At 35.4% G+C, this 26,679-nt stretch overlaps 1 protein-coding gene across 3 annotated transcripts in view; it reads left to right on the top strand.

The window, feature by feature from the left end:
- FSTL5 (follistatin like 5) overlaps positions 1-26,679 on the top strand; it is a 288,154-nt gene that overhangs the window by 249,956 nt on the left and 11,519 nt on the right. For all 3 annotated transcript variants that reach the window (XM_086611644.1, XM_086611645.1, XM_086611646.1), the window contains 3 exons: positions 3,962-4,111; positions 10,243-10,350; positions 12,518-12,642. In XM_086611644.1, the coding sequence (XP_086467770.1) occupies positions 3,962-4,111; positions 10,243-10,350; positions 12,518-12,642 (383 nt within the window). The remainder of the gene's footprint in view (positions 1-3,961; positions 4,112-10,242; positions 10,351-12,517; positions 12,643-26,679) is intronic.

Genomic DNA, 26,679 nt, shown 5'->3' on the forward strand with positions numbered 1-26,679 from the left:
TGAGAAAATGTTGGGGTTTCTACTTGCCACATTTAAAGTGGAATGAGAGGGACGAGTTTGATATAGATAATAAGAATCATACCCTGTAGTTTCTAATTCAAAGATATCTCTGTGTGTATACATTTATATACATATATAAAACCCCTATATTTATATTTTTTTTACATTGAAATGATGTTTAGAAATACAGTTCAGTCAGTATTTTAGATTTAGATTCAGGAAAATGTTTAAGGAGATGACTTAACTCTGGATATAGTTATAAGTGCTTAACTTACAGTATTTTCAACTTCTGCTATACTTCCCACAATAAGAGGTATGGTTAGCATAATCATTTACACCAATCTGTATGATGCCATGTGAGAGAAAGGTAGATTCCTGCAGCCGGAGTTGGTGTTATTTTAGCACAGTCTATTGAATGTGTCCTAGTAGAATTCACTGCACCAAGAACTGGTGTAAACTAAGGTGAGTCATTGAGAGACATGACTGAAAAGAATGACACAGTGTAGAGTTGTTATAAACATTTACAGATGCGTTATTTGAAGAAAGTGTTCTTTGAGGAAAAGAGGACTGTGTAGAACAGTATAAAAGTAGTTATCTGTTTAGATAAAACATGGAACTAAGGCAAGGCATATTTAGAATAAATATGAAAAATAATTTGAAGTCAGTGAAACTGCCTTCCAATCGCAGTGACATTTGCACAGAAAGAAAATGACAGTAGATCATTTATCTGAGGATTGCCATCATATTAGAGGCATACTTGTTTATGTTGAAACTACACTTTATGTGATGAAAAGCTTTTAGTCACATTTAAGAATGAAAGTCTGTTTGTCACCATGCCTATCATAGAATCATAGAATCATAGAATGGTAAGGGCTGGAAGGGACCTTCAAAGGTCATCTAGTCCAACCCCCCTGCAAGGAACAGGGATATCTCCAACTAGATCAGGTTGCTCAGGGCCTCGTCCAACCTGGCCTTGAATGTCTCCAGGGATGGAGCATCCACCACCTCTCTGGGCAACCTGTTCCAGTGTTCTACAACTCTCATGGTAAAAACTTTTTTCCTAATATCCAATCTGAATCTACCTCCCTCTATTTTAAAACCATTACCCCTTGTCCTATCACAACAGGCCCTCCTGAACAGCCTCTCCCCATCTTTCCTGTAGGCCCCCTTGAGGTACTGGAAGACCGCTATAAGGTCACCCCGGAGCCTCCTCTTCTCCAGGCTGAACAGCCCCAACTCTTTCAGCCTGTCCTCATAGGAAAGGTGCTCCAGCCCTCTTATCATCTTCGTGGCCCTCCTCTGGACCCTCTCCAACTGGTCCATGTCCTTCTTATGTTGGGGGCTCCAGAACTGGACGCAATACTCCAGGTGAGGTCTCACGAGGGCAGAGTAGAGGGGAAGAATCACCTCTCTTGACCTGCTGGCCACGCTCCTCTTGATGCAGCCCAGGATGCAGTTGGCCTTCTGGGCCGCAAGAGCACATTGCCGGCTCATATTGAGCTTCTCGTCCACCAGTACTCCCAAGTCCTTCTCCTCAGGGCTGCTCTCGATCCATTCACCACCCAGTCTGTATTTGTGCCTGGGATTGCCACGACCCAGATGTAGGACCTTGCATTTGGCCTGGTTGAACTTCATGAGGTTGGTACGGGCCCACCTCTCCAGCCTGTCGAGGTCCCTCTGGATGGCATCCCTCTCTTCCAGCGTGTCGACGGCACCACGCAGCTTGGTGTCATCGGCGAACTTGCTGAGGGTGCACTCCATGCCACTGTCCACGTCACCGACAAAGATGTTGAAGAGGGCCGGGCCCAACACGGACCCCTGAGGGACGCCACTCGTGACCGGTCTCCACTTGGACATCGAGCCGTTGACCACTACTCTCTGAGTGCGGCCATTGAGCCAATTCCTTATGCACCGAGTGGTCCATCCATCAAACCCCATGCCTCTCTAGTTTAGAGAGAAGAATGTCGTGCGGGACAGTGTCAAAAGCTTTGCACAAGTCCAGGTAGATGATATCCATTGGTCGACCCTTGTCCACCGATGCTGTCACCCCGTCATAAAAGGCCACCAAGTTGGTCAGGCACGATCTGCCTTTGGTGAAGCCATGTTGGCTGTCACCCACCACCTCCTTATCATTCTTTAAAAAACAGATTTTAACTTCTCACTTCAAAGTGCATGCCTTTTTAGCAGAGCAAATTAAATCTTACTCTTTTTAGTTATTTCTAAGTTCGTCTGAAGTTCTTGATTATGTGCCATCCCATGGTACCTGAGTTTAATCACCTTTCCTTATCAGTGTGATTTCTGAAAGACCTTCCCTTTGTTGAGGTTTAAGAACCACATAGGAATAAGCAGTGGTTTTCCATCTCCTGTAAAGAAGCTCCCTGTTAGAGCTGGAAATCGATTTATTTCTTATTTTGACTTATAAAGATTGAGTGTATTTTCTCAAATATATAGAGGCACAGCAGGCAAAGAATGTTGATGATACAGAAGAGTTAGTGTTGAAATGCATCATCATCTTTTCGAAAAGCATTGCTTAGTGCTGGATGTGTTGTTCTATGACATTATTTTTGCCCCTTCCTTTTAAAGCGAGTCTGATGCTTAGAAACAGAATTCTTCTTTAAGATCTCATCAACTCTTGCTGTTCATTCTACATTGAAGTCAACATCTGCTGACATATCATAATCATTTTCACAGCGACCAGTTATAATGTATCAGACAGAGCATTCTAAATTAGGAATAAGCAGCAGATAAGTGCTAAAAAGAAATAATACTTATGATTTGGTGAAATTACTCCTTTTGATAAGAGGAAGAAAAATTACAAGGGAAAAGAAGAATAGGTCAGAAAAATAAAAAAGCTTGACACATAGTGTACCTCTCCAAGCAGAATGTTTTTTAGGTCTTTGTTTTTACATGAATTTGGTGTCCATTGTAGGAAAAAATCATGGTATTTTCATAAAAGGCATTTCCAGATATGGCAAAGTATTTGATAAAAAATTCACTGGGAGAGTAAATAGTTACAAATAGATAGATAGAAAAAAAATATATGGATATGATGAGTGGAAATTTATTTACATAAAATATGAATAGTGAGCATGTTAACTACAAATAGATATTTTGAATGAGAATGCATAGTTATAAATATGTGTATTATTAATTATGAATTCCCATTAGTCAACCGGAATGTTGCATTTTTTTTTCAAATTCATCCTTTTGCAGAGATGGGAGGGCAGAGGGGGAACAAATGGTAGTAAGAAGACATTTGATTTGTATTGAGTGTGAAACTAGCAAGACAGGCCATGAGAATTTCTCATGGCAGAAGTGGCCAAACTGCTTGACCTTTGAAGCAGCATCAGTGCTCCATGTGACCAAAAAAGCAGATCCCTCTAACTGCTGCTGCTTTGGCCCTATATCATGTGACAACTTGCACCACACCTCCTCCTCTTCCTCTCCATTTATACATTATCATTCCAATTTAATATTTGCCTGCCTTACCACTGTGTTCTCAGATGTAAGTGTAAGCCACGTCTATAGCTGCCTGCCTTTGCAAGATATTGTGATGGTGCAGGTGAGGGAGCTGCCAACTACTGCACAGTAATGAGAAATTGTGTATCTGATTTGTTTTTCTGTTTTTAAGGTCTCCTGGCCATTGATCACTTTATTTCTACACACAATATTGTTTCAAATAGGTTTCTTTCTCAGGACAGTGGTGCTAACTGCCTGAATATCTAGAAGACATCCAAAAAAGCTGGTGTGTGGTTTATACTAATGTGCTTGTGAGTTGTGTGATGCTTACAATATGCAGTTTGGCTAACATTAGTCTGTGTCCTAATGTCACTTGTCCTTTATCTTTCTCTAAATTTTCTGAGATTTTATTTTATGTTTAAAAAAGAAGAAAAAGAATATAATTTGTCTTTCTATTGAATGTTTTGATTCTTACGCTTCCCCTGTTTCTGTTGAATTATAGGATGAAGTTTGTCCCAAAGCGGATGGAGATCCTGTTCAGCGATGTGTATGGGCAACTGCTGTTAATGTAAAAGACAAGTTCATTTACGTAACCCAGCCCACACTTGACAGAGTTCTTCTTGTTGATGTACAGTCTCAGAAAGTTGTACAGGTATTTAGTTCTCATTTTTAAGATAATATCTAATTTGAACACAAGAATTTAAGATTTTCCTTCATATTTTGGAAAAAAAAATGCAATTAGCTTAAGAATAAACACAATACATAGAAAAAACCTCATCTACTTTTTGATATTTAGCAGCAGTTTCTCTTTTACACTGTTCTTGTCAATACACAATTGGGAGGGAGAGAATCAACATGAAAATACCTCTTATAAATATTAATCAAGTAGTTGAGAACACGAGTTCTTTGGGAAGTTTCTGGCTTGAGGTACTTTTCACTTAGAAATGAAGATTCATTCAAATAGTCTTACCACAGGAATGTGTCTATCAGTTTTGACAGGAGAGGTCAGGGGGTTAGGTTTGGCTATAGAAGGTGAAGAACTGTTATTCAGTCAGCTTTTAGACAGAGAAATTCCTGGAATTGTGGAAGACCCGACACCACCCTTTGCCAAGACCGGAGACTACGAATTCAAATTTATTCTCTATTGCTCTCTACTGTGTAGGTGCTACTATCAGTTTCTCCATTTCTGGGATGCTGGAGATACTCTGCTTAGATAAATACTTCATTAGGTAAAAGAGAGAAATTGATGTTACGGTACAGGGATTAATGCACTCATCATTGGTTGAAGACCAAGGTACAAGGCAATGCTAAAATGAATATTAGGTTTTTTGAGCAATACAGTTCCCTCAGGAGAGCCTGAGAGAGTCACAATATAATCCAAATGGTCAGCAGTCTTACTGGGATGGAGTAAAAATTTGATGTTTAGTTGCCACCACTCAAATCAAATACCATAAAATCTATACTCTCCCTCCCTCCCTCTCTCTCTCTCTCTCCCCGCTTTATGTATCTGGTGGTATCAATTATATTATTGTACCATGAGGTTAAATAGGGTATTTACATGAGGACAGATTTTAGTCTGTGGAATTGTTCAGGACATGTGAAAATGCATTTAGATTATAATAGCCATAAACTCATTAAGTTCTAAAAAAATATTTTCTGAATACGAAGAGAATATGCAAAGTCTCAAAATGTTTGTGTTAATGACTCATATGAAAAAGGCAAAATCATATTTTTTTGCTATTTGCATTCTACCTAGTATTCCCACCATATTATACTTTTTTTTAATCAGAATCATACAATATAATCTTTTTCATTATAAAGTCATTAATATTTCAGGATGATGCCATTTGACCAGAAAGATTAGTTTTAATTCACTGTCAGTGGCAAAAAAAAAGTCAATCAATTATAGTTGGAGACTGTAAACAGTCTTGATAACAGACAAGGGGCTTGTTTTCTGGTTCAGTTTGTGTGTTTGTGAAGGGGTTTTTTTGGTATATTACAGACCTTATAAAACCTTGAAGTTTGCTTTAAAAGTAAGGTTCTTCTTTTTTGAAATAAAATTATTTCCTGGGCGAAGAGCTCTGAAGCTAGTTAATAACTTGTTAACAATCCTGCCCTGATTCTCAGAAGAAAGGGCACTTGTATGTGAAACTGATAGAGGTTTTGACACCACACTGGGTGGTCTGGTTCAAATTTTAATCATACAAATGTGCATTACATCTACGGAGTTACTTATAGTTTCATCACATTCATAGGAAACATGTTCTTTAGCTAAATAAAAGATTGGTATTTTTTATTAGAAATCTAATCTAAATTGTTAATAAAAATATTTAAATATAGCTTATCTTTCTACCTTTTGCCTTTTTCACCAATGAATGAATAATAATCTTTAATGTATAGATTATATAGCGAATATTAGGCTCCAGGGAGACCTTATTATGGCCTTTCAATACTTAAAGAGGTCTTATAAGAAAGATGGGGACAGATTTTTTAATAGAATCTGTTGCAATAGAGTTTTAAAACTAAAAGAGGGTAGATTTAGACTAGATATAAAGAAGAAATTTTTTTCCAAGGGTGGTGAAACACTGGAACAGATTGCCCAGAAAGGTGATAGATGCCCTATTCCTGGAAACATTCAATGCCAGGCTGGACAGGGCTCTGAGCAATCTGATCTAGTTGAAGATGTCCCTGCTTGTTGAAGGGGAATTGAACTAGAAGACATTTAAAGGTCCCTTCCAAACAAAACCATTCTATGATTCTGTGATACTAGTATACTTATATATTACTTATATTAATGTAACATTTAAAAATACATAGCAAAATTGCAGTTTTAAAATTGCATTAACTTGACAAATAATTTTAATTTTAATATTTTTGTGTTCTTTAACCATCTACATTTTCTACCTTCTATAGTCTATGTCAGCTGACTTAGTAGACGTAGCTTCCTCAAAACCTGACCTATCCAAACGGTAACAGGGACTGATAAAATGTTTCATTAAAAAATAATAATAATAAAAAGATATTAGTTTTTTTTTTCTTTTACTTTTTGTTTAGTTAAATTGACCTTGGCATATCAATGTAGAGATGAACCAAGTGGATAGTGATTTTTGTTTTCTGAAGACAAGACTTTTTTTACAACTAATTCAATATATTTCTTCAGGAAGAGAGACTAAAAAACCAGTCTTACTGTAATTCATAGACTTGAAGGACTGGAGTCCCTGGCAATGGTTTCCCTGGTGTCTGGCTGATATTCATGTGTCATCTTGCTTTCCTACAGATGATGGATGAAATACCAATTTAATTGCATTTATTAGCATTTAGATTTCAGTGGCAAGAGCATATTATGCCTTTTGAGCTCACTGAAAAATATTGTAGAAGTTGGAGGTTCTTTTAAAGTTAGGTTTTATGAAATAGTTTGACTGGTAGAGTCTTCTAATTTGTCTTCAGTTACATTAGTTATTATTTTACTAAGTACTTTACCATTAACTGAATGTTTAAAGATACCTACCACAATGATGTATGTTAATTAAAAAGTAAAATTCAATAAATTAGCCACTAATTAAAAGTACACCCTTCTCCTAGAAACGTGTAAAGTGATTCTGCTGTTTATGGGTGGAGTTAGACATAAATATTCAAGTCTCTGTAATGAACTTAAAAACAGACATACAGTATGCCTGGGTGTTACACAGAGATTTATGCACTAAGTCTGTGCTCCTTAGCAAATATATTGGGCTAAAACCAGATATGCCACAAGCCTTCATGATAGTCCAGGAAAAATACCCTTTCACTTTCAAAGTTTTATTTTGAGTAACAGAATAGCGTTGCTTTTCCATTACTTTAATAATGTCCTGATCATAAACTCAGGGAATTATAGAATGAAATTTATCCCATCTGTGGAAACCTTTTGCCGCAACTAAAGTCTCAGTTTTGATGGTTCTAGGATGCTTAGATATTAATGATAAATTATGCTTCCATTTCACAACAGTAAGCGTAGACGTTTGGGATAAGGGATAACATGAACCAGATTAAGTATATTAGAGCAAATGTGCTACTGTCACTTTTGGGCACCTGAGCAGAATTTCTGCTATGTGTGCTGGCCTGAAAAATATTTCCTACGATACACTTAGCCAAATACATGGGAAAAGTGTTATGAGACTTGCTCTGCATCCAGCTTAAGCATGCTGATATTCAAAGTAGACTTTAAAAAACCCAACAATCGACCACAAGTAAAAGTAGTTGCAAACTAAAAAAATAAGTAATGAAAGCACAAAACCTATACAATCTTTTACACATAGTATAAGACTATAAAAAATAACAACACTGCTGATTCACAAATGGCTTTTAGAATAGAAGTAAGACTAATTTGGAATTTAATGACAAGTAAAGAGATTCTTTGTTCAGTGTTTCTTATAACAAGCATGGCCCTGTCTTCCTTACCATTCCTTACCATTTATTTTTGGTTTTGTTTTTTCCAAGCAGCACGAATTTTCCTAACCATTAAATGTTTCTCTACTTATATGCACATACACAAACACTCATACAAACAGGAGGCAAGGGAATTAAATTTCTCAGTCAGATCAGTCTATCTTCATTACTTACAGTACTGCCTAGCACAGAAAAAAAAAATCAAAATGTAATTGATTTTTGGAAAATACATATAAGCTGTAAGTGAATGAGAGCATTTTGCTTACTAGACTGCATTTTCACATTAATACAGAGGATATTATTTACATGTTAACTATTTCTAGTCTATATCTTAAGGAAGAAACCCCCTGTCTCCTCTGTTAAACGAAGTTTTCAAAAACTCTAGTAGGAACAAATGTGGAGAAAATGTCTTATTTTGAAAGTGAGCAGCACTCTAATAAAAATTCTGTCATGGTGAAAAAAACGGAGAGACAACTAAAAATGTCTGAAAGAGCTTTAAGTTGTGTAACTGCTGTTTTCTGTGTGATAATAACGTTTATTTGGTTTTGCTTATTATGGTCTTTTCTCTGAAGTACTATGTATGTTATGTTTATTCCTTTCTGCTATGAAAGTTAATGTAAAAGGTGTGTACAGATTCACATATGTAACAACTAGATTTTAGGATCATTTATTTCTACTACAAAGATACTTATCAAAATAAGTACTTAAAGATGATTCTAGAGCAGACTAAATCAAAATGTATTGGAAACATGCATGGTGTATCTTTAGAGAGATATCTGCAGATTTAGCCAGGAAATTTTCATTATAAAGTTAAGAGAAATATTTCTCTTCATTTATGAATTCTTGAAAGCAAGCACTGTCACCTGCAGTTGTCCAGTACTACTTAGCAGCCCACCATTAACTGGGATGACTTAGAGACATACTGAAGTAAACAGAGCTCATCATCGTTCAGTCCACACTGTGCTGCTGGCAGATTAGCCTGGCTAGCTAGAAGCAGCTGTGAAAACCTGCTTCCAAAACGCTTAGTTCCTTTCTACTGCTGGTGCCTCTGCTGGGAGGTGCATTACTTGTGCTTGACTCCACGAGCAATTCCTTCTCCTTCTCCTGGCAGTGCCACAGCCCAGACCCTGAAGGCAGCTGGCACTCATTCAGTAGAACATCTATGGATCAGACCTTTTGTCTGGGGAAGCCAAAAGGAAATTTGATACACCTGAACAAATTAACTATACAAAAGCCCAAGTATTATTTTAGACAACTTATCTTCTAGCCTGCAGCAGAAAAATGTTATGAAACACGAATGACCTTTTTCAAGGGGTATCTTTCCGATTTTAAATGAGCCGGTGAGCAACCTGGCTTCGTTTTCCATTTTCAGAAGGAAAAACAAATTCTGCCTAGATGAAGCTGTGGCTTGCAACACCTCAGGAGTACAGTTAAGTATCATCAGCAGTCTCAGCCAGCCATTAGTGCATTATCTTGAGGATCTACATCATTAGTTTAAATTAGGTTCACTTAATTAGCCAGCTGGTACTCTCCTTGACAAACTGATAAACAAGCTGTGCTTTACAGTTCCATAATGATGAGACTAAAAACCAATTTCCACCTATTTTTTCTGCTTTAATGATGAAAATAGAAAAGTAATCCCCTCTGTTGTTTACCTTGTGCAGAATGTCTCTTAATCAAATACGTTGTCCTCGCATTTCATACCTCTGAAGTCTTCAGCTCTTCTCATAACAAAGGAAGTGTAGAGCTCAACTGTCTTAAAAGGTTTGTGGTCTCAAGAGACAGCGCTCAAGGTCGTAGGGAAGACTCTTTGGTTCTGATCAAAAGTCTACCAAAAGTAGCAACTGTAATTGGAAAACATATGAAAACAATCTTTCCAACTTCAACAGAATAAATGCAGTTTAGCAGAGATAGGAAGCTTTGAGTGTAGCAATATTGTGTAACACCTTGCATTGATTTCAGTACGTGGGTTGAGAATACTCTTCCTTTTTTAGCCATTTTCCAATAATTGATGTAGTTTTTAAACTGATATGTATAAAGTGAGAGTGATGGAAGGGAAGGAAGATAAATACTTTTTCACTTGATTTAAAACCTTTGTTTGCAGCTTTTAAATAACTTCAATATAATGTAATTTTGATGCCAAATGTTAGAGCACATAATGAATAAAAGTCACTTTTTTTCAGCAATTCAGTAACTTTGAATTAATCAGAGGGCTGTTCCAACAATTGACAACATAGTTTTTATATACAATCTGAAAACATCAGGAAATGCATGTCCAGTCATCATTCAAGCACATATACTATTTTTCTTTTGAAAATGAGACAGAAAGTAAGGATTTCTATTTTTGTTATGCTTCAGGCAGTAAGTACAGATCCTGTTCCAGTGAAACTACACTACGATAAATCACATGATCAAGTCTGGGTGCTGAGCTGGGGAAACATGGAAAAGAATTCACCAACTTTGCAGGTGAGGTCATTGGAATGATTATATGCAAGGAAAGCTAGACAAGTTGAAGCCTTTGTGTAATTGTAGAGTTTTGTATGTTTTCCTTTAAGCATTGTTATCATGGCCCCGGCAGGGGCAGTGAAATTATTTCAGGTAACTAGAAAACAATTTGGACAACTGACTTTGCTAAAAAAGTTAGAGATTAGTTTCAACACCCGCACTCAGAAGAGACAGTGCTAAATTGATAGAAGGATAAGGAATACAGCTGAAAGCAGCATCATGTTTTGTAATTGCCAGTCTTTTGAGAGCAAACTGTTGCTGTTTATGACAGTTTTGTCCCTCATTAGAGGATAACCTGGCATTTAGGCATATTCCTGTTTCACTAAAATTATATTGACTCTCTGGAGGTGACAAGCTCCATCTTTACTTATTACTTTTTACAGATGTAAAATCTTAAAAATCTCTACTTTTCTGGTGCCTCTGAGCAATGGCAAGCCTTAGGACAGTCACTAAAGAAACATTTCAAGAAGCTGTACTTGCATTCCTACCTTTTCACTACTTTCTGTTCCTTATTTAAAGAAATCCCCTGAGAATACAGTGTTCATCTTTATATTATAATTTTAAAATTACTTTTTATTTCAACTTATTTTTGTTTTCTTTAGAGGTTAATGAAATCTCTATCTATTAAATATCTATATATAAGATAAAGAATAAGAGAAATGCAAACACAGGGCTCAAGCAGAAAAATGAGTAACGTTTGAAAACACCTTTTTAGCACCTACAGACTCTTAGTACTATGAGCATGCAAGGTAATTTGTGTGAGTTTAGCTGTTACCCCAGAAAATGACTGATAATTGAGTCAGTCTTACCATGTTCTAAAGTGACTGATCATCTTCACTCTCATTTTTCCTTACAACATAGATAATTGTGCTGGTTTTGACTGGGGAAGAGTTAATAGTAGCTAGTAGGGGGCTATGTTTTAGATTTGTGACTAAAACAATGTTGATAACACAGGGGTTTTTAATCACTGCTGCTGAGCAGTGCTTACACAGAGCCAAGGCGCCTTTTCTTCTCACACCACCCCACCAGTGAGCAGGCTGGGGGTGCACAAGAAGTTTGGAGGGGACAGAGCCAGGACAGCTGACCCGAACTGACCAAAGGGATATTTCATATCATATGACATGGTGCTCAGCATATAAAGATGGGGTAAGAAGAGGGAAGTGGAGGACGTTCAGAACGATGATGTTTGTCTTCCCAAGTAACCATTATGTGTGATGGAGCCCTGCTTTCCTGGAGATGGCGGAACATCTGTCTGCCGATGGGAAGGAGAGAATGAATTCCTTGTTTTGTTTTGCTGGCATGTATGGCTTTTCCTTTACTTGTTACACTGCCTTTATCTCAACCCACAAGTTTTCTCACTTTTACTCTTCTTATTCTCTCCCCCATCTCACTGAGGGGGAGTGAGCAAGTGGCTGTGTGGGGCTTGGTTGCCAGCTGGGGTTAAACCATGACAATAATAATTTTTTATTTTTTTTTTTTTTAATCCACTCTGAAGTGCATGTATGTGAATATCGTAGTGGCTATTATAGGGAATTGTCTTTTATTCACCCATAAACATTTACCTCAGAGAAGGTCCAGTATTAGAGAATTCGAGGAAAATTGGTTCATAACAACTTAAGGAATGTGTAAATTAAAATCAGCTTTCTCTTCTGAAATATGTCTGTGCTGTGTTAAATTACCTCATGATTGACAAGAATTGGGAGTATGCATAGCCATAGCTTCCTGTTGGATCTGTTGATAACATCTTACCTTTTCACTCTAGCTAAAAGTGCTTCAGTAACATAATCTCACTCTAGGATCTAGTGAAAAAAAAAAGGTAATCAAAACCCTTAGTTTGCACTAAGAACTGCTAGAGGCTTTAGTAATGTAAATGAATAATTATGGACTCATGACAAAAAAAAAAAGAGGGAAAAAATAAATATAAAGAAGAAGTGGTCAGGTATGTAACGATTCTCTGAAATCTGTAATGCTGATCAGCTTTATTCACTGTCGTTTATGTTCTTTATCTTAGTAATACAAGATAATACAAGAAATGGAATACAGAGGCAATACTGTATTAATTTATTTAGATAAAGATTAAATTTTGAAAGAGAATTTCTATATTTTATAATGATGTTACTTTATGCAGGTGATAACACAAGCCAGTGGGAGTATTTCTCATCACACAATCCATACTCAGCCAGTGGGAAAACAGTTTGACAGAGTGGATGACTTTTTCATTCCGGCTACAACCCTCATCATTAGCCATATAAGGTAAGTTTTAGCTGAATTATAATTAACTTTCAAATAAACTATAACATTGTCTGCAAAGAAAATATAATTTAAAAACCTTGAAAATCTGAGACCATGCCATCCAATTTCAATAATGCTTTGTAAGACCCTTCTTCATAAACAAAGTAAATGTGAGTTTCAACTTGCTTTGTTGAAAACAAGTATTAGAGTTTTCCTTCCTTACCTCACCAAATGCTCAAAAGTTCTACTGTTCTATGCACTAAAATTGAGATATAATATCATCTGGGATTTTCTTGAGGAATTGGTAAGTATAATATTCAAATAATTCCCTAACTTAGGAGCATGAATCTTAATTTATAAATAATACATACTAGTTCCTTCTACTGCTCAAAGCAGTTGCCATATATAGTATTTGCTATATTGTATTACATGTATGTTATATTGGAGTTATTCTCTTTATTAACAGACCAGAAAAAAAACCTTTTGAAGTTTTAAAAGAATTTGTAATACAACATAACTTAACTCTGTATTAACTGGTTTCTTCTGCTCATACAGTTCTTTCTATGTGTTTTTTAATCAGGCTCTCTGTTTTTAAAACAAACCATGACTAAGCATGTAACAGAAACTCTGGTTAGATGCATGAATAAAATTGGTCTTATTTCATAGGTGCTGAATATATAATGTTAAAATGGTTCATATTGTAATCTATGCCAGGAAGCACTGAAAATTTTGGGACTTTAGTTATTTCTCTCAGTGAATGTAGGATTGTGTTTGTCCAAAGAACAGATAAATTCTGACTGTGATAGAAATATTCTAAGTATGGAAGAATGGAACGAAGTGACCAGCTAGATTTTAAAAGAAATATGGGACAGAGAAGGAGAGTGTGAGGAAAAGAGGGCAACATTTAAAATAGGCATAAAGCAGAAATCTTTTCAATATCTTTCCAAGGCCTCTTGAATGAAAATCTACGTTTCTTCCTCAAAATACATTAGTAAGAATGCGAAATATAATTTTCTTTTCATATTTTTTCTGTAACATTTCTACCTGTAGGGAATACAAAATTCTGCAATCTAGGATTTGTACATCTGAATATTGCATTAATATATATTAGCACTTTGTATGTTTAGGACTGTTAGGTTTTTTGCAAGGTGACACAGACCTATTTCAGCTCAAAACACCTCTGCAAATACTTAACTCAGTTGTTTATTCTGCTCTTTCTAGTTCAAGTTTCTATAGAAATGCTTTCATTAGGATGATCTTAGCTGTCCTACGAGACATCATCATTCACTTTTAGCTGAAATCTCAAATCACACATGTAAATATGCATCTCCATTAAAAAAGAAATCATTTCTGATTGTAGTGAGTCATAGTCTTTTAAATGTTAAAACATGCAATTTAGGATGATTTTACAATTGATTCCAAAATTTACTCTATATGTGCCTGTAATGAATCTAGTCTTCTGTATCAAAAAAACATTTGGTCTCTTCTAAAGAGGTTGTTGATGAAAGATTTTTTTTTAAGTTTTCTACGGAACTCTTAACTAACAAGTAAATTAGTAATCAGCCATATACAATTTAAAATGGAATGTATAGATTAATATAGCTGAACAGTAAATTGACTCTAAGTGCCATTACTGCCACATTTCTTGAATTGAGTAGATAAGTGAAGATTGTGTCCCTGAAGTTATCTGCGGTCCTCACACTCAGCCTTATAAAAGTATTAAATAATTGTTACATTTGGAACAGATATGCCTTGAGAGAACAAAAGTTACTGCTTCATAAACTACCAAGTACTAGAGGTACTACCGCAAAAGAACTGACATTTAGATACATTAATTTTCATGTAAGTAGGAAAAGAAAAAGATGGATAAGGATAAAAATCATACAAGGAGGGGAGCCAGGACTGGGAAAAGAAAAATAGGCCTAGTCCAAATCTAGTGAGGAACTCATCAAATAATTTTATGTGGTTATTTTGCCTAAATAGGTCAAGTAGGTGCTTTCTGCTTCACATGGTGAGTCACAGCTACCTTTAGCTGATGAGTCATTCCACCTGTCCTATATGCAACTTAGGAGAAAAGAGAATTAAAGAATAAGAGAAAGGCACAGAAATAAAAAAGAAATATGAAATTCAATGGAATAGTGAAACAATGAAATGGGACAAGTGACTGCAGATGTATAATAAAAAAAGTACCATCAATTCAGGCCTAGTGTAATTACCTTGTGATTTTTTTTTTTTAATTCACATGCCAGATAAAGACCAAAAGAAAATTTCTGAAGTCTGACAAAAAGCCTGCAATAGTTTGTCCAATGCAAAACCCATAGATTTCGTGTTTTTAACTAACAAAATCAATCCAACAGTAATTAGCTGGTTTTACCTATTCATGAGCTTTCTTGAAACACAAAGAATATTTTAGTTTTCTAATTCTGAGTGCCTTTTCTAGGAAAGAAAAAAAAACACACTATGTAGACAAATACTGTATTTTTACTTTTTATGTGTTCTTTCAAGAGCTAGTTATGTGAAGTTAGTCATTAAAGAATTTGCCCTATATAAAATGTCTGGCCATCAAGTACTTTGATTTTTTTGTTTAAATAAAAATGAACTATGTGAGCAGTGTTTCAGGAAAGGTTTTAAATTACCTATATTCATCAAATTAGTGGTGACGTAGAAAAACTGTCTATTAAATCTAAATTGTCGACAGACAACAATAAATACGGTCAATGACAGCATGTGTTTGTTAAAGATGTTAGGCAACAAACATAAAGCTTGAGCTTATTATTCTTTGGTGTATATAAAACAGAGCCAGGGGAGCACTTTATGAGGGTGAATAGCAAAAAACAGCTACAAGGGAGGCAACCCCACTGGCTGTGTTAGCTGATACAGTTAACTGCTCAAGGGTCCTATTTACTCTTTGTTAGAAGTCGGTTGACCATGCCACCCAGCTCCTTCCAGAAAAATGAAAGCTTTCCGTGGCTATGTGTATTTGTCACCTGTAAACTAAAATTTTGAATGATGGAGCAGAAGACAGAGTGTGCATGGCTTACCAAATAAGCATCTAGAACCAAACTTCCCGTCTGAATAAAGGCATTTCTAAGCAAAAAAGGAATACCACTTAAAAGTATGAATTTTCATAACATAGTTAACACAAACTGTCTTCTACCATCTACTGCATATGCTATCCAATCAGTTATTTTTTGATCACTGTAAGGAATAAGGGACAGAAGGTAAAGATGGGTAGGCTTGTTGACACACAGGAACAGAAATAAAGGTGAATCATTTAAAGCTATGGTGGGTCATTAATTTTTTGGTTTTACTAGTATCTAAAATATTAATTGGTAATAATGCAAATATATGTATTTAAAAGTTATTGCAAATTAATTTTATTTAAGAAGTGATGGAACTCTACATTTGCTTTACCTAGGTGGGTTATTTTTATAGATGAAAAAGGAAATGGGCTGCCCATTATTAAAAAAGAAAACTCCACACATTTTAATGCTCTCTTGGGTAGTGCATAATTTAGGGTGCACTTCCCTCAGATCAGACATTTGAATAGGTACTAAAAATTTTGATCTGAGGTAAACAATAACTGATCCCAGGAAATTCTTAGACTCTTCCTACCACAGAATAAGGCAATGTTTGTTTGCACTTGCAGTACATTGGGAGTCAGGGCAAATAACTTTTGGGTTGATAACTAGCAAGCATAGCATTCATGCTCTGAACAACTGTGATGAGCCATCAAAGCAGCAGCTAAGCAGACTAAGTAGGCCTGAGCCAAAAGAAGTAGTGGATGAATAGGCTCATTCTGATATTTTTAAACTCTCTCTTATAATTGGTGAATGGTTGATATGTATACAGAAGAGGACAAGAAAAGGTTTATCATTTTGGGGAGAGAAATATGGTAGGTTCAGTAATATCAGTTAGTTTTGGTGTGGGGGTAGGGAGGTGTCTCCCTGTCTTTTATGTTCCAGTCAGACTATGTCCTTCCGCTCCTGGGATGATGGAGAAATAGATTTGTACAGTCAAACACCATGAGAAATCAAGCAATGTTTTGGCTGTAATCCTTTTGTAACAGCTAACCATTTATATATATATATTTTTAAGAAGGCAATATACATTAGTTTTAGTAAAAATCTACTAATTACCTCCCTAATAACATGTAGAGCACCTCACTGATGTTTCCAGGTAGCAAATCCCTGTTTGTCCAGAGAGCCTCAGCTGCAGGTAGATCAGGTTGGCACCCCATGATAAGGCTCTAAAAATGTAGGTGACTTAATTCTAGAATCTGTGTTGTTTTTTAACAAGATTAGTTTGCTTGCTGACTCTAAGGGAAGAATTGTCTTATGCCTTTGAACATTCGTTCATGATGGAAATAAAATTCCTTCTTTTTTTCGCAAAAAAGAATTTAGAGAAAGTCAGAGTTTCCCATGACTTCATGAGTTTCTTATGCCAGCCAGTTGTAGTGCAATGCACAATTCTCAGTCAGTCAGCAAGGAAAAACAAGCTATGGCACAAACCAGTCAAAATTATTAGTAGAAAGAACCCTTAATGAATTTTGCCCAGGCTTGCTGTTGGAAATCTGAAGGTTTCAAAGTGAACAAATTATATGTTCGTCTTGCATATCTTGAAAAAGCCTGTCCTGCTGTCATCATCAGCTTTGTTTTACCTCCAACGTGCACTTACTGCCAATATATATTGAGTTAAACCAAGAGGATGAATGAATGCAAAGTGTTGGTTTTCAAGCACACTGTCACTCCCATATTTTCAGTGCACACAGCTTGAAAAAAAAAATCTCCCCCTGCCCCTAGTTGTATTGAAAAGTTATCAGACACTGGGGCCACAAAAGTAGACAGAATGAGATGTATTAATCTGTAATAAATGGTACAAATCCAAGGACCTTTTTTTAGTTATTAGGTTATTATTTATTTATTATTTATTATTATTAGGTTTAGTTATTATTTATTTATATATTAGACCTCAGGCAAATATATACAAAGCTTATTCCTTTTGTAGATGTACCTTTTAAGAATTGAGTGTGTATCTATTTTCAATATTTGGCCTTAAACATTTACTGAGAATAAAATTTTATTCAGGGAACTATTTTTTATGCCAAAGCAGTTCAGAACAACCAATGATCTTGTCCTTAATTATCTGCTAATACCATTCCTTATCATAAAAATAGACGTTTGCAATTAGTGTATGTGATGACTGCAAAAAGATGACTTGTACAATACTCATGAAAATATATTCTTGGAAGCCTAAGGAGCAAAAGGGCTGAGTATTTCAGCTCCACTGTTCATAAATCGAAGTGAACAAAAGATAATTGGAATAAATTAAGGTCTATCATTACACTGCTATAAAATGTTTCGAAAGCAATATTAAATGAACTCACTTTAATGGAGTAACTTCAACTTTTTAGATGTTTTAATCTTTTAGCAAGTATTTTAAATGTCATATAGTTACCTGACCTAAGTGGAAGAATGAGCAATCAACTCACTGGTGAGATGGCTCAGGATCTGAATAGAGTTAAAATAGTCTCAGTTTCAGGTTTTTCTCTCTTTTATTTCTCTGTTGTGTATGGTAATAGGGGAAGCAGTCTTTCTAAAATTATACTTATTCATTTGCACAAAACAGTCCAAAAACTAAGCTTTTCTTTAAGAGGTAATTGGAATCTGCTGCCAGTACATTCCTGTGAACCTTCTTAAATGAAACCCATGTGGGTTGGTGATTCAGTAAATTCATACTTCATTCCAGAGTTTAAGCCCCTACAGAGATATGAAGTAGCTGAAGGACTGAGAGAGCATTTTCAGTATTTCTATGTAAATAAGCAAACAGGAAATATTATTTTGCTTCAAAAATCCTACTTAATCAGAAAGAACTTTCTGTTCAGTGGTTTGCAGGTCAAGCAATGGAAGTGGTAAGTGCTGAGTCTGCTGTAGACAAAGCATCAGCAATAGAGGTAGAATTAATTTGAGCATTGAATTTTTCAGACAGTATGATTTATCTCAAAGATAAAGGGCAATTTAATATTTTGCAAATTCAGTTAACAAAGGACATCAGGGGAGTGGGAAGTTAAAAAGAGTTCTTGGTCATCAAGCTATAAACGTATATAGTGTCACAGGGTAAATAACTTGAAAGCTTGAGGAACTGGAGAAAGAGGCTCAGTAGTACCAGGGCAAACAGAGAAGATCTAGAAAGTGACTGCAATTTCTAATAATGATTGTGAAATCTGTCAATGAATCCTACATGGTAGCACAGCACACAAAAGAGGTCCATCTGGCTTAGGGAGTCACTCTGCAATCTCTCACTCTGTAAACTGTGTCTTTGTGAGTAGTGCGAAGTGGAAACCTTGTTGTCATTCTTTCCCCTTTCTGTGTATTTGCCCCCAAAAGGAGGACCCTTCTGGTCCAGAAATGTGTTGCTTTTGAAAAAGAAGCTTATAGGAACTTCTGGGAAAGATGGAGTGGAGACAGTAGAAAGTCTTTTTCTGCATCTTTTTCACTTTAAATAGTGAATTTTACAGCATCTGTGTTCCAGAGGAAATGCGAAGAATGAGAGATTGAGAGATTCAGTTCAGTCAGTTTTAAATGCTCTGAAATTCGCTTTCTTCAACCACCACCATTAGCAACAGCAATTACTGATGAAATAAGTGCCGCTTTACAAAATGTGCAAGTACTCTTTAGTGTATCAAACCCATTATTCTCCTCTGTTCACACATCCCCACCCAAAAGGCTAGGAGTCCATAAATGTTGTTACTGGATATCTTCAAACTAGGAAGCTCCCAGTCTTTTACATACATACAAGATAAGCCACATGCCCATACTTGTGCTTCATCTCTATCCTCCTTCAGCACCACTCTTATATTCCACAAAACAATCCATGTTTGCAGGCTTTAAAATGTGCTAGGCAGTAAGGATTCTCAACTGTGACTGGAAAAGCACCTACAGAAATTATGAAGTAATTGCAAGCACTCCACAAACACAGTTAAGATTTGCTCTCGCTGAAATCTGGCATAGACATGGTGTTCTGAGGTGTATATGATATCTTTTAATGCAGGTCATTTTGGAATTCGTGGAGAAAATATTTTGAATTTTAAAATTCATTTTCATCTCAGTGTTATGAAATTTAATTAATAATTAATTTCAGATTTAAATGTAGCTAAATTTTTTTTTTATATTGCACTGAAATCTGTGATTGTTTCTAATCTTGCAATATATATGTACATATGCACATGCGCACACACACGTATATATAAGAAATCAATCTTGAAAACTATCTTGTTTCCGGAATCAATTATCTTGCATTCCTTTTCCCATGTCAGCTGACAATACAAATACTGCTTGACCAATTTATTCAACTCATGCTCCAAATTTCCTCTTAGGTAGCTTGAGGAAAACTTTACAAAGCTCTCAAACTAGAAAAGTCAGCTGTCAACAGAGAAAAAGATTACGTCAAAAAACATTTCCACTTCAGTGTGGCTATTTAGAAATTAAAATTCCTTTCAAATGTTACCTAAAACATGAGATTGCAGCCAGCCTCTGTAGCACTATAAAACTATAGCATCGATACAGGAAAATTCCTTGTGTTCTACATGTCTTTCCCGCTTTGTTCAGGAAGTGGCCAGAACCTGACTTAAGTAAGTCTAGTCGGCTTTACTAAAGCAAAGGGGAGTTTGGCTAAACTGTAAATGTTTTTCACACTGTAAGTTGTTTCTCTCTTGCATGTGCAGAAGTCATTACAGGAGTATTTGCCTTTGGGGTAATATGATCCATCCATCTAAAGTGGCCAAATGAACCATTACTATAAATGAATAACTGTTGTACCTGTCTCCTAGTACCTGTCTGCTTTTAAAAATTCATCATGTATTAGTATGTGTAAATATATGACACAATGAAATGTATAAACATGTAATCAACTATAAGAAGAACTAATCCCTGCAATTATAGCACATAATTTGTTGTATCCAGTGATTAGAAGTTATCTTAGTGCTTGTCTTAATTACTCATTGGTTTTCCAAAAAAACCCCACCAAATTATAAAGATTCATTTATTAGCTTTGAGGCAATCTTAAAAATATGTAATTAACTATTTTTTTGTACATTTGCTAATAAACTACTGAAGCATGATTATTTAAAAAAAATGTGCTGGGACCAGTTTGGATGAAGTTAATTTTCTTGATAGCAGCCAGAATGATGCTGTGTTTTAGATCTGTGACTTTGAAAGAGTGAAAATACGTTCAGAAATTTTCATGTGTATGTTTCTATTTTTAAGCATTTAGAATAGATTTACATTTATTCATTACATTTAAGCTTTTCTATTTGATATTACGTTACAAACCTATATTTCAATTTTTAGTAAAACTGAAATGCTTGTGTGATCATATGAATCAAAGACTTGAAGGTAATTTCCAAATCTGCACAGATAGACTGTTTTGTCTGTATTCCTTCCGTGGGTTCCCAAATGTCAGCATGCAACGTTTTGCTGTGGATAAAATATCCAAACTTCTGTCTTAACAAAGCCACCACCACCAACTCCCACCCCCCTGTATTATCTACAAATTAGAACACAACAGCTTGCCATGATGTGCCTGATTTTTTTTTCCCATTATAATCTTACATTTTCAAGATAAATGTCATCTCTGGTGCTTTTATGTGCCCAAAATCATGTTTTATCATATCTTTTACATAGAAAAAAAAGATCATTTTTTTAGTTCAATCTAATATTTTCTTAGTTTGGATCATTATTTAAAAAAAAGAGAAATGAGTTGTGGTAGTATTTGTTCTTTTGAATATTCACATATCACCAGCTGTAACAGTTTGTGAACTTCATTTTTAAAATGAAGAAAAAAATCTTTTGAGACTGTTTTGACATACGTAATTTATCACCTTTGTAGTCCTTATCTCTACCTCATTATTCATTTTCTACTCATGCTGACTGTTTCTTTTGGCATATATAAATTTGGCTGTGCATTCTATATGACATCTGCCCACCTCGATGTTACCATATTTTCTGGAGTGCCAGAAATCCTTCTTAATCCTATCCTACCTTGTACTGACATTTAAGGCCATCTTTTGGAATGTCTGTTTTGCACTTTGTCTGTGTAGATAGCCCTTTCTTTGACTTTTATTGATTCAAAAATGAAGTGATTTTTTTTTTAAATTAAATTTCTAGCTCTCCTTCCCTACGAGGTATGAGAAAGAAAAATACATTTGCTGCCAACATTACAAATATACTTTTGCTGAGAAGAAGTTCCTTTATGATATAACACAAATAGTTTCATATATTCCTGGATTCCAAAACCCTAGAAATTAAGTCCTTTTTCCTAAAATTTCTTAGCTTATTTTCTTGTGAACACTGTAATCATTGGACAACAATTTGCAATAATTGAAAAGTGTATTGTATGTACACACCTTGCAAGTGTTCCACAAAGAGAGCCCTCAGAAAATTCATAGACTCCTGCATCACTAGCACCCTGGAAATTCAGGATTTATCCCTCCCCTGTGCAAATGTACACTAAATGTGAGTCAAAAGTCCTGGGGTAAGTGTGACATGTTAAAACAAGTCAGCTCTTCCAGTGGGATCTGAAAAAATGACTGAAGAAGCCAAAATAATATCTGTCCAGCTATGGGGAAATTTTCCCGGTTGTTTTTTACACATGGGTCATTTGAAGATATTCTTCAACATGAATTTGGGATGACAGTCCTTTTCCTTCCTCTGGATCTCTAGTGAGATGACTTAAATGCTCTGAAAGTAAAATCTTAAACTGAAATAGTAATAAAATAAAATTAAACAAAAAATAGAAATTGGAAATAATAATATAATTTTAAACGGATTTCAGGCAGTCTACTGTTTTTGTTATCGAGATGAGACTGTAGTTAGGAAATTTTGATCTTTCTTTTGTAAGCAGTTACATGTTAACAGCTGAGTTACAGAAGACAGCTTACCTAGTGTGTTTCCCGTAAATAAGCATCTGAAAGATAGTATCACTTGTGATTTTTCTGCCCCAGTGAAAACTATTGCAATAAGAATGAGGATTTTGTTGATGATGCTTACACGTCATTCACTTTGGCTTAGCAGCATTACATTTGTGGTGCTCGTTTTTCAGAGACTGGAGCTAATCTTATTAAATATGATGTAGAATAAACTCAGAAACTATGCTTCCATTATTGTCCATTACTGAAAGTTTGCTAATGCTCAAAAGTTATTTATTTTATAACATTCACTCCTGTCTCTGTTGCTTATTGTCTAGGAATAGAAATTTTTCTATTCAAATTCAAGCTCAGAGCACAAAGCTTAATTTGAGTAGATCCCTTCATTCTAAGAACATAGCAGTTGTCAGAATTCCTTTGAGCCCTTGCAGAAATTACATTTCTTCTCTCTGTCTTGCATGGAAGTCTTGAAAGTTCTTGATATCCTTATTTTTCCAAATAATGATCAGTATGTGCTGAAAGAGAAAAAGAAAAAGAGAAAGAAAGAATCATTTTAGTATGTTTGGCCATCTTTGACTGTGGGGCCTCAGCCATCCAACTTAAAATTCTCTACACTGAATTCCCTCACTGAGAATGGAAATAGAGGAAACACATACACTTCTATGAGGTAGGTACAAAGCAACAGCAAAAAAGAATACAGATCTTCAGTGCTTCCAGAACAAATCTGTCAATATCAGCCTCTGAAATCTTGGAATACTTATATAAAGGTCACTTCCCTTTCAGTCCGATCTCTCAGGTGATAACACGTTTGTGAAGCACAGCAGGCATTTTGTGGGATTTTTTTTTTTTCTCCCCAGCTTTTGCTGTATCCATCTCTCTTCTATTTCGACACGTTTTAGGATCTAATCAGGAATTTTATCATTACTAAGAGAATCCGCTGTCATATATGTAAAAATGTTGGTTTCATAGATCTTACCATTGAATATTAAGTTCCTTTCTGAATGAATCTGTGAAGATTGAAGGTGATTCTGCCCCTCTACTCCGCTCTTGTGAGACCCCACCTGCAATACTGCATTCAGCTCTGGAGTCCCCAGCACAAGAAGGACATGGAGCTGCTGGAGCGGGTCCAGAGGAGGGCCACGAAGATGATCCGAGGGCTGGAGCACCTCTGCTATGAAGACAGGCTGAGAGAGTTGGGGCTGTTCAGCCTGGAGAAGAGAAGGCTCTGGGGTGATCTTATAGCAGCCTTCCAGTACTTAAAGAGGGCCTACAGGAAAGCTGGAGAGGGACTTTTTACAAGGGCGTGTAGTGATAGGACAAGGGGCAATGGCTTTAAACTGAAAGAGGGCAGATTTAGATTAGATATAAGGAAGAAATTTTTTTACATTGAGGGTGGTGAGGCACCTGGAACAGGTTTCCCAGAGGAGTTGTGGATGCCCCATCCCTGCACATGTTCAAGGTCAGGTTGGATGAGGCTTTGAGCAATCTGATCTAGTGGAAGATGTCCCTGCCCATGGCAGGGGGTTGGAACTAGATGATTTTTGCGGTCTCTTCCAACCCAAACCATTCTATGATTCTAAGACCTGTATTTCTTTGGAAAAACATTATCAAGTAAACTTGCAAAGCATATAAGACTTCTAATAGATTAGATCTCTGTTGGCATCCGTTTTTCATCCTAAAAAGGTATTCCTAAATCTGTATCCACAATTAAGCATAAAAATATTATTGGTTTTCATTGAAAGCAAGTTATATCTATATATTAATTTTCTTCTTTTCTCCTACATAAATTATTAATTTCAGGGAATTCCTGTTATTGTATAGATAATTTTTTTTCTTTGAACTGGAAAGGTACAGATGAGATATTTAATGAGTAAGCCTGTAAGAACTCAGAAACCTGAAGTTTTCAAAATCCAGAATGTCTTTACAAGCAACAGTATAACAAAATAGTCAGTTCTTTCAGAAAATGAGACCTGCTGTCAAATTCCATTCTTCATCAGAACTGAACTTTGCATTCATCTAACAGAACTGATAGTGATGATCTGGTTTTATACTAAAATTACTCATTTTCCAAAGGAATGACCCCACAACCTTCTGTTCTGTGTTTTTTAATTTTCTGTCTTGATTTTTTTTGACCAATTTTTCCCCCATTCTTATTTCTTAGGATTACTATGTTAATATTTCCCAGGAACATTATCACAGTTACACATTACTGCTGCAAATGTTATTTCTGTCTTTTTTTAGGAGGCGTTTTTAAATATTTCATTTACAGTAATTGCAACAAATTGTTGAAGAAGACAGAAATCTTTTACAGATGTGTGTGTGAATATTTATGTTCACACACACAAACACTTAGAAAAATTGATAATTATCAAGACGTTATCCAAGATGTAGGTCTGTCCTCAGATAGGATGCTTTGCGCGTAATGCTGTTATATACAAATACTAAGGAAGGAGGAAAAAAGGCTTTTCTGATGGAAAATAAAAATATGAAGCAAGTGTTCTTATTCTTGTAAAGAGCATCAGGAACAAAATTACAAAAACAAACTTCAAGGGTTAAAGGCTGTTATAGTACCCAAAAGAAAGGCACCATTTGTGCTGATGAGCAATAGCTACTGGGCAAAATCCACTTAACCTTTTGTTATCATCAAACGACCATTTCTGAACTGCAGAAATTAAAAAAAGGTCTTTTCTCAGCAACCTGCCAGAAGCAAACTATTCTAGGCAACAATAATTTTCTGAGTCCTGAGGGGAAGACTGATATGTCCTTGCAGTACTGACAGCTTTTGAAATCAGAAGCACTTCCAAAATGAAGAGTGTGTTTTTTATGTAAAGGTAAGTATTTTATTTGTGCAATATACTACAGTAATTGTTATAGAAAATGAAAATAAAACAGAAATGATGTATTTTAAAATTACGTAAGTAAGAAAAACTAATTGTGTGGTGATTTAAATGGTAGGAATGCAAGGTATCTGAAGTAAAATAAATCAATGTAAACAGTCTTCCTTAGAATCATCTGTGTATGGATATAAAGTGAAGAGTAATTTTAGCAGAGGAAATAATGGTTGCAGTATTGTATATTAAGTTCTTAGAAAATTCTTAGATGGAAAAGTGCATTTTTTTTTTGTTTTCCTGGTGAAGAAGTCTCAAAAGAACAGTAAAGGCAATTGAGCTACACAGCTAAGAAAACAGTCCTTAGGCCGATTTTCATTTTTCCTTTGCTTAATTGTTAATATTTTCTTCTCTAGAGCTGCTGTGGATAACTTCATTTCATAAAAAAAAAAAAAAGTTTGGTATATAACTCACTTCTATTTTAGAATTTTGTTTAAATGATAGTACTTTCCCATGTTGCCATATTAGATCCTATAAGAGACTGTTCACGGGCAGTTAATGGCATTTACTTTGAGTCCTAGAAAACTTTTGGTCAGCAGATTTGATCAAACTTTGTAGTAATAGAGCTTTATCTTTCCGGGATGATTTTTTTTTTTTTTGCACAAATTTTGAAAAAATGATCCCTAATGTATAGAATGTTGAGTGGCTTTAAACACAAATGTTATTAACTCAGGATAAAGTAGATAATGTTTATGATTATTTTCTTGAATTAAGTTATTCAGGTTAAAAAACCTCTCTCATACAACAATACTGCTGTTTGCTTCTTGTACAGATAATTTTGACTGTAGCTCATCTAATTCTCGTCTCTTTTACTTGCTTTCTGTTTTGAGAAAATAATTTTAAGTGTTTAATCTGAGAGATCTCTCTAAAAGTGTTTATTAACTGTGAGTGTAGGGCCAGAAACAAAAAGGAAAGAGAACATCAATTTTTACATCATCATCATCTTCTATTCTGTTGATCTTTCTGAACTCAACAATAAATACAGTTTTATGTTAATATATTATTTAAGAAAAAAAAAAGTATCATGAAATCTGTCCTCATTTCTAGGAAAAAAAATCATAAGCTTTTTTTTTTAAATCTTTTTAACCAGTGCTTAGATATTCCTCTTTTATAATGAAAAAAAAATATAAAACTAGTTGCACTAGTAAGCAATATATATGGCTTGTCCAAAGGAAGAAAATAACATACAGGAAGCCAGATTGTTAATTTACTGCTCGTTGGCAGCTCCACGCTAGCATCTTGCTTGGC

The sequence above is a fragment of the Tauraco erythrolophus genome, chromosome 5 (genome assembly GCF_009769465.1).
Source record: "Tauraco erythrolophus isolate bTauEry1 chromosome 5, bTauEry1.pri, whole genome shotgun sequence".
Classification (NCBI taxonomy): domain Eukaryota; kingdom Metazoa; phylum Chordata; class Aves; order Musophagiformes; family Musophagidae; genus Tauraco; species Tauraco erythrolophus.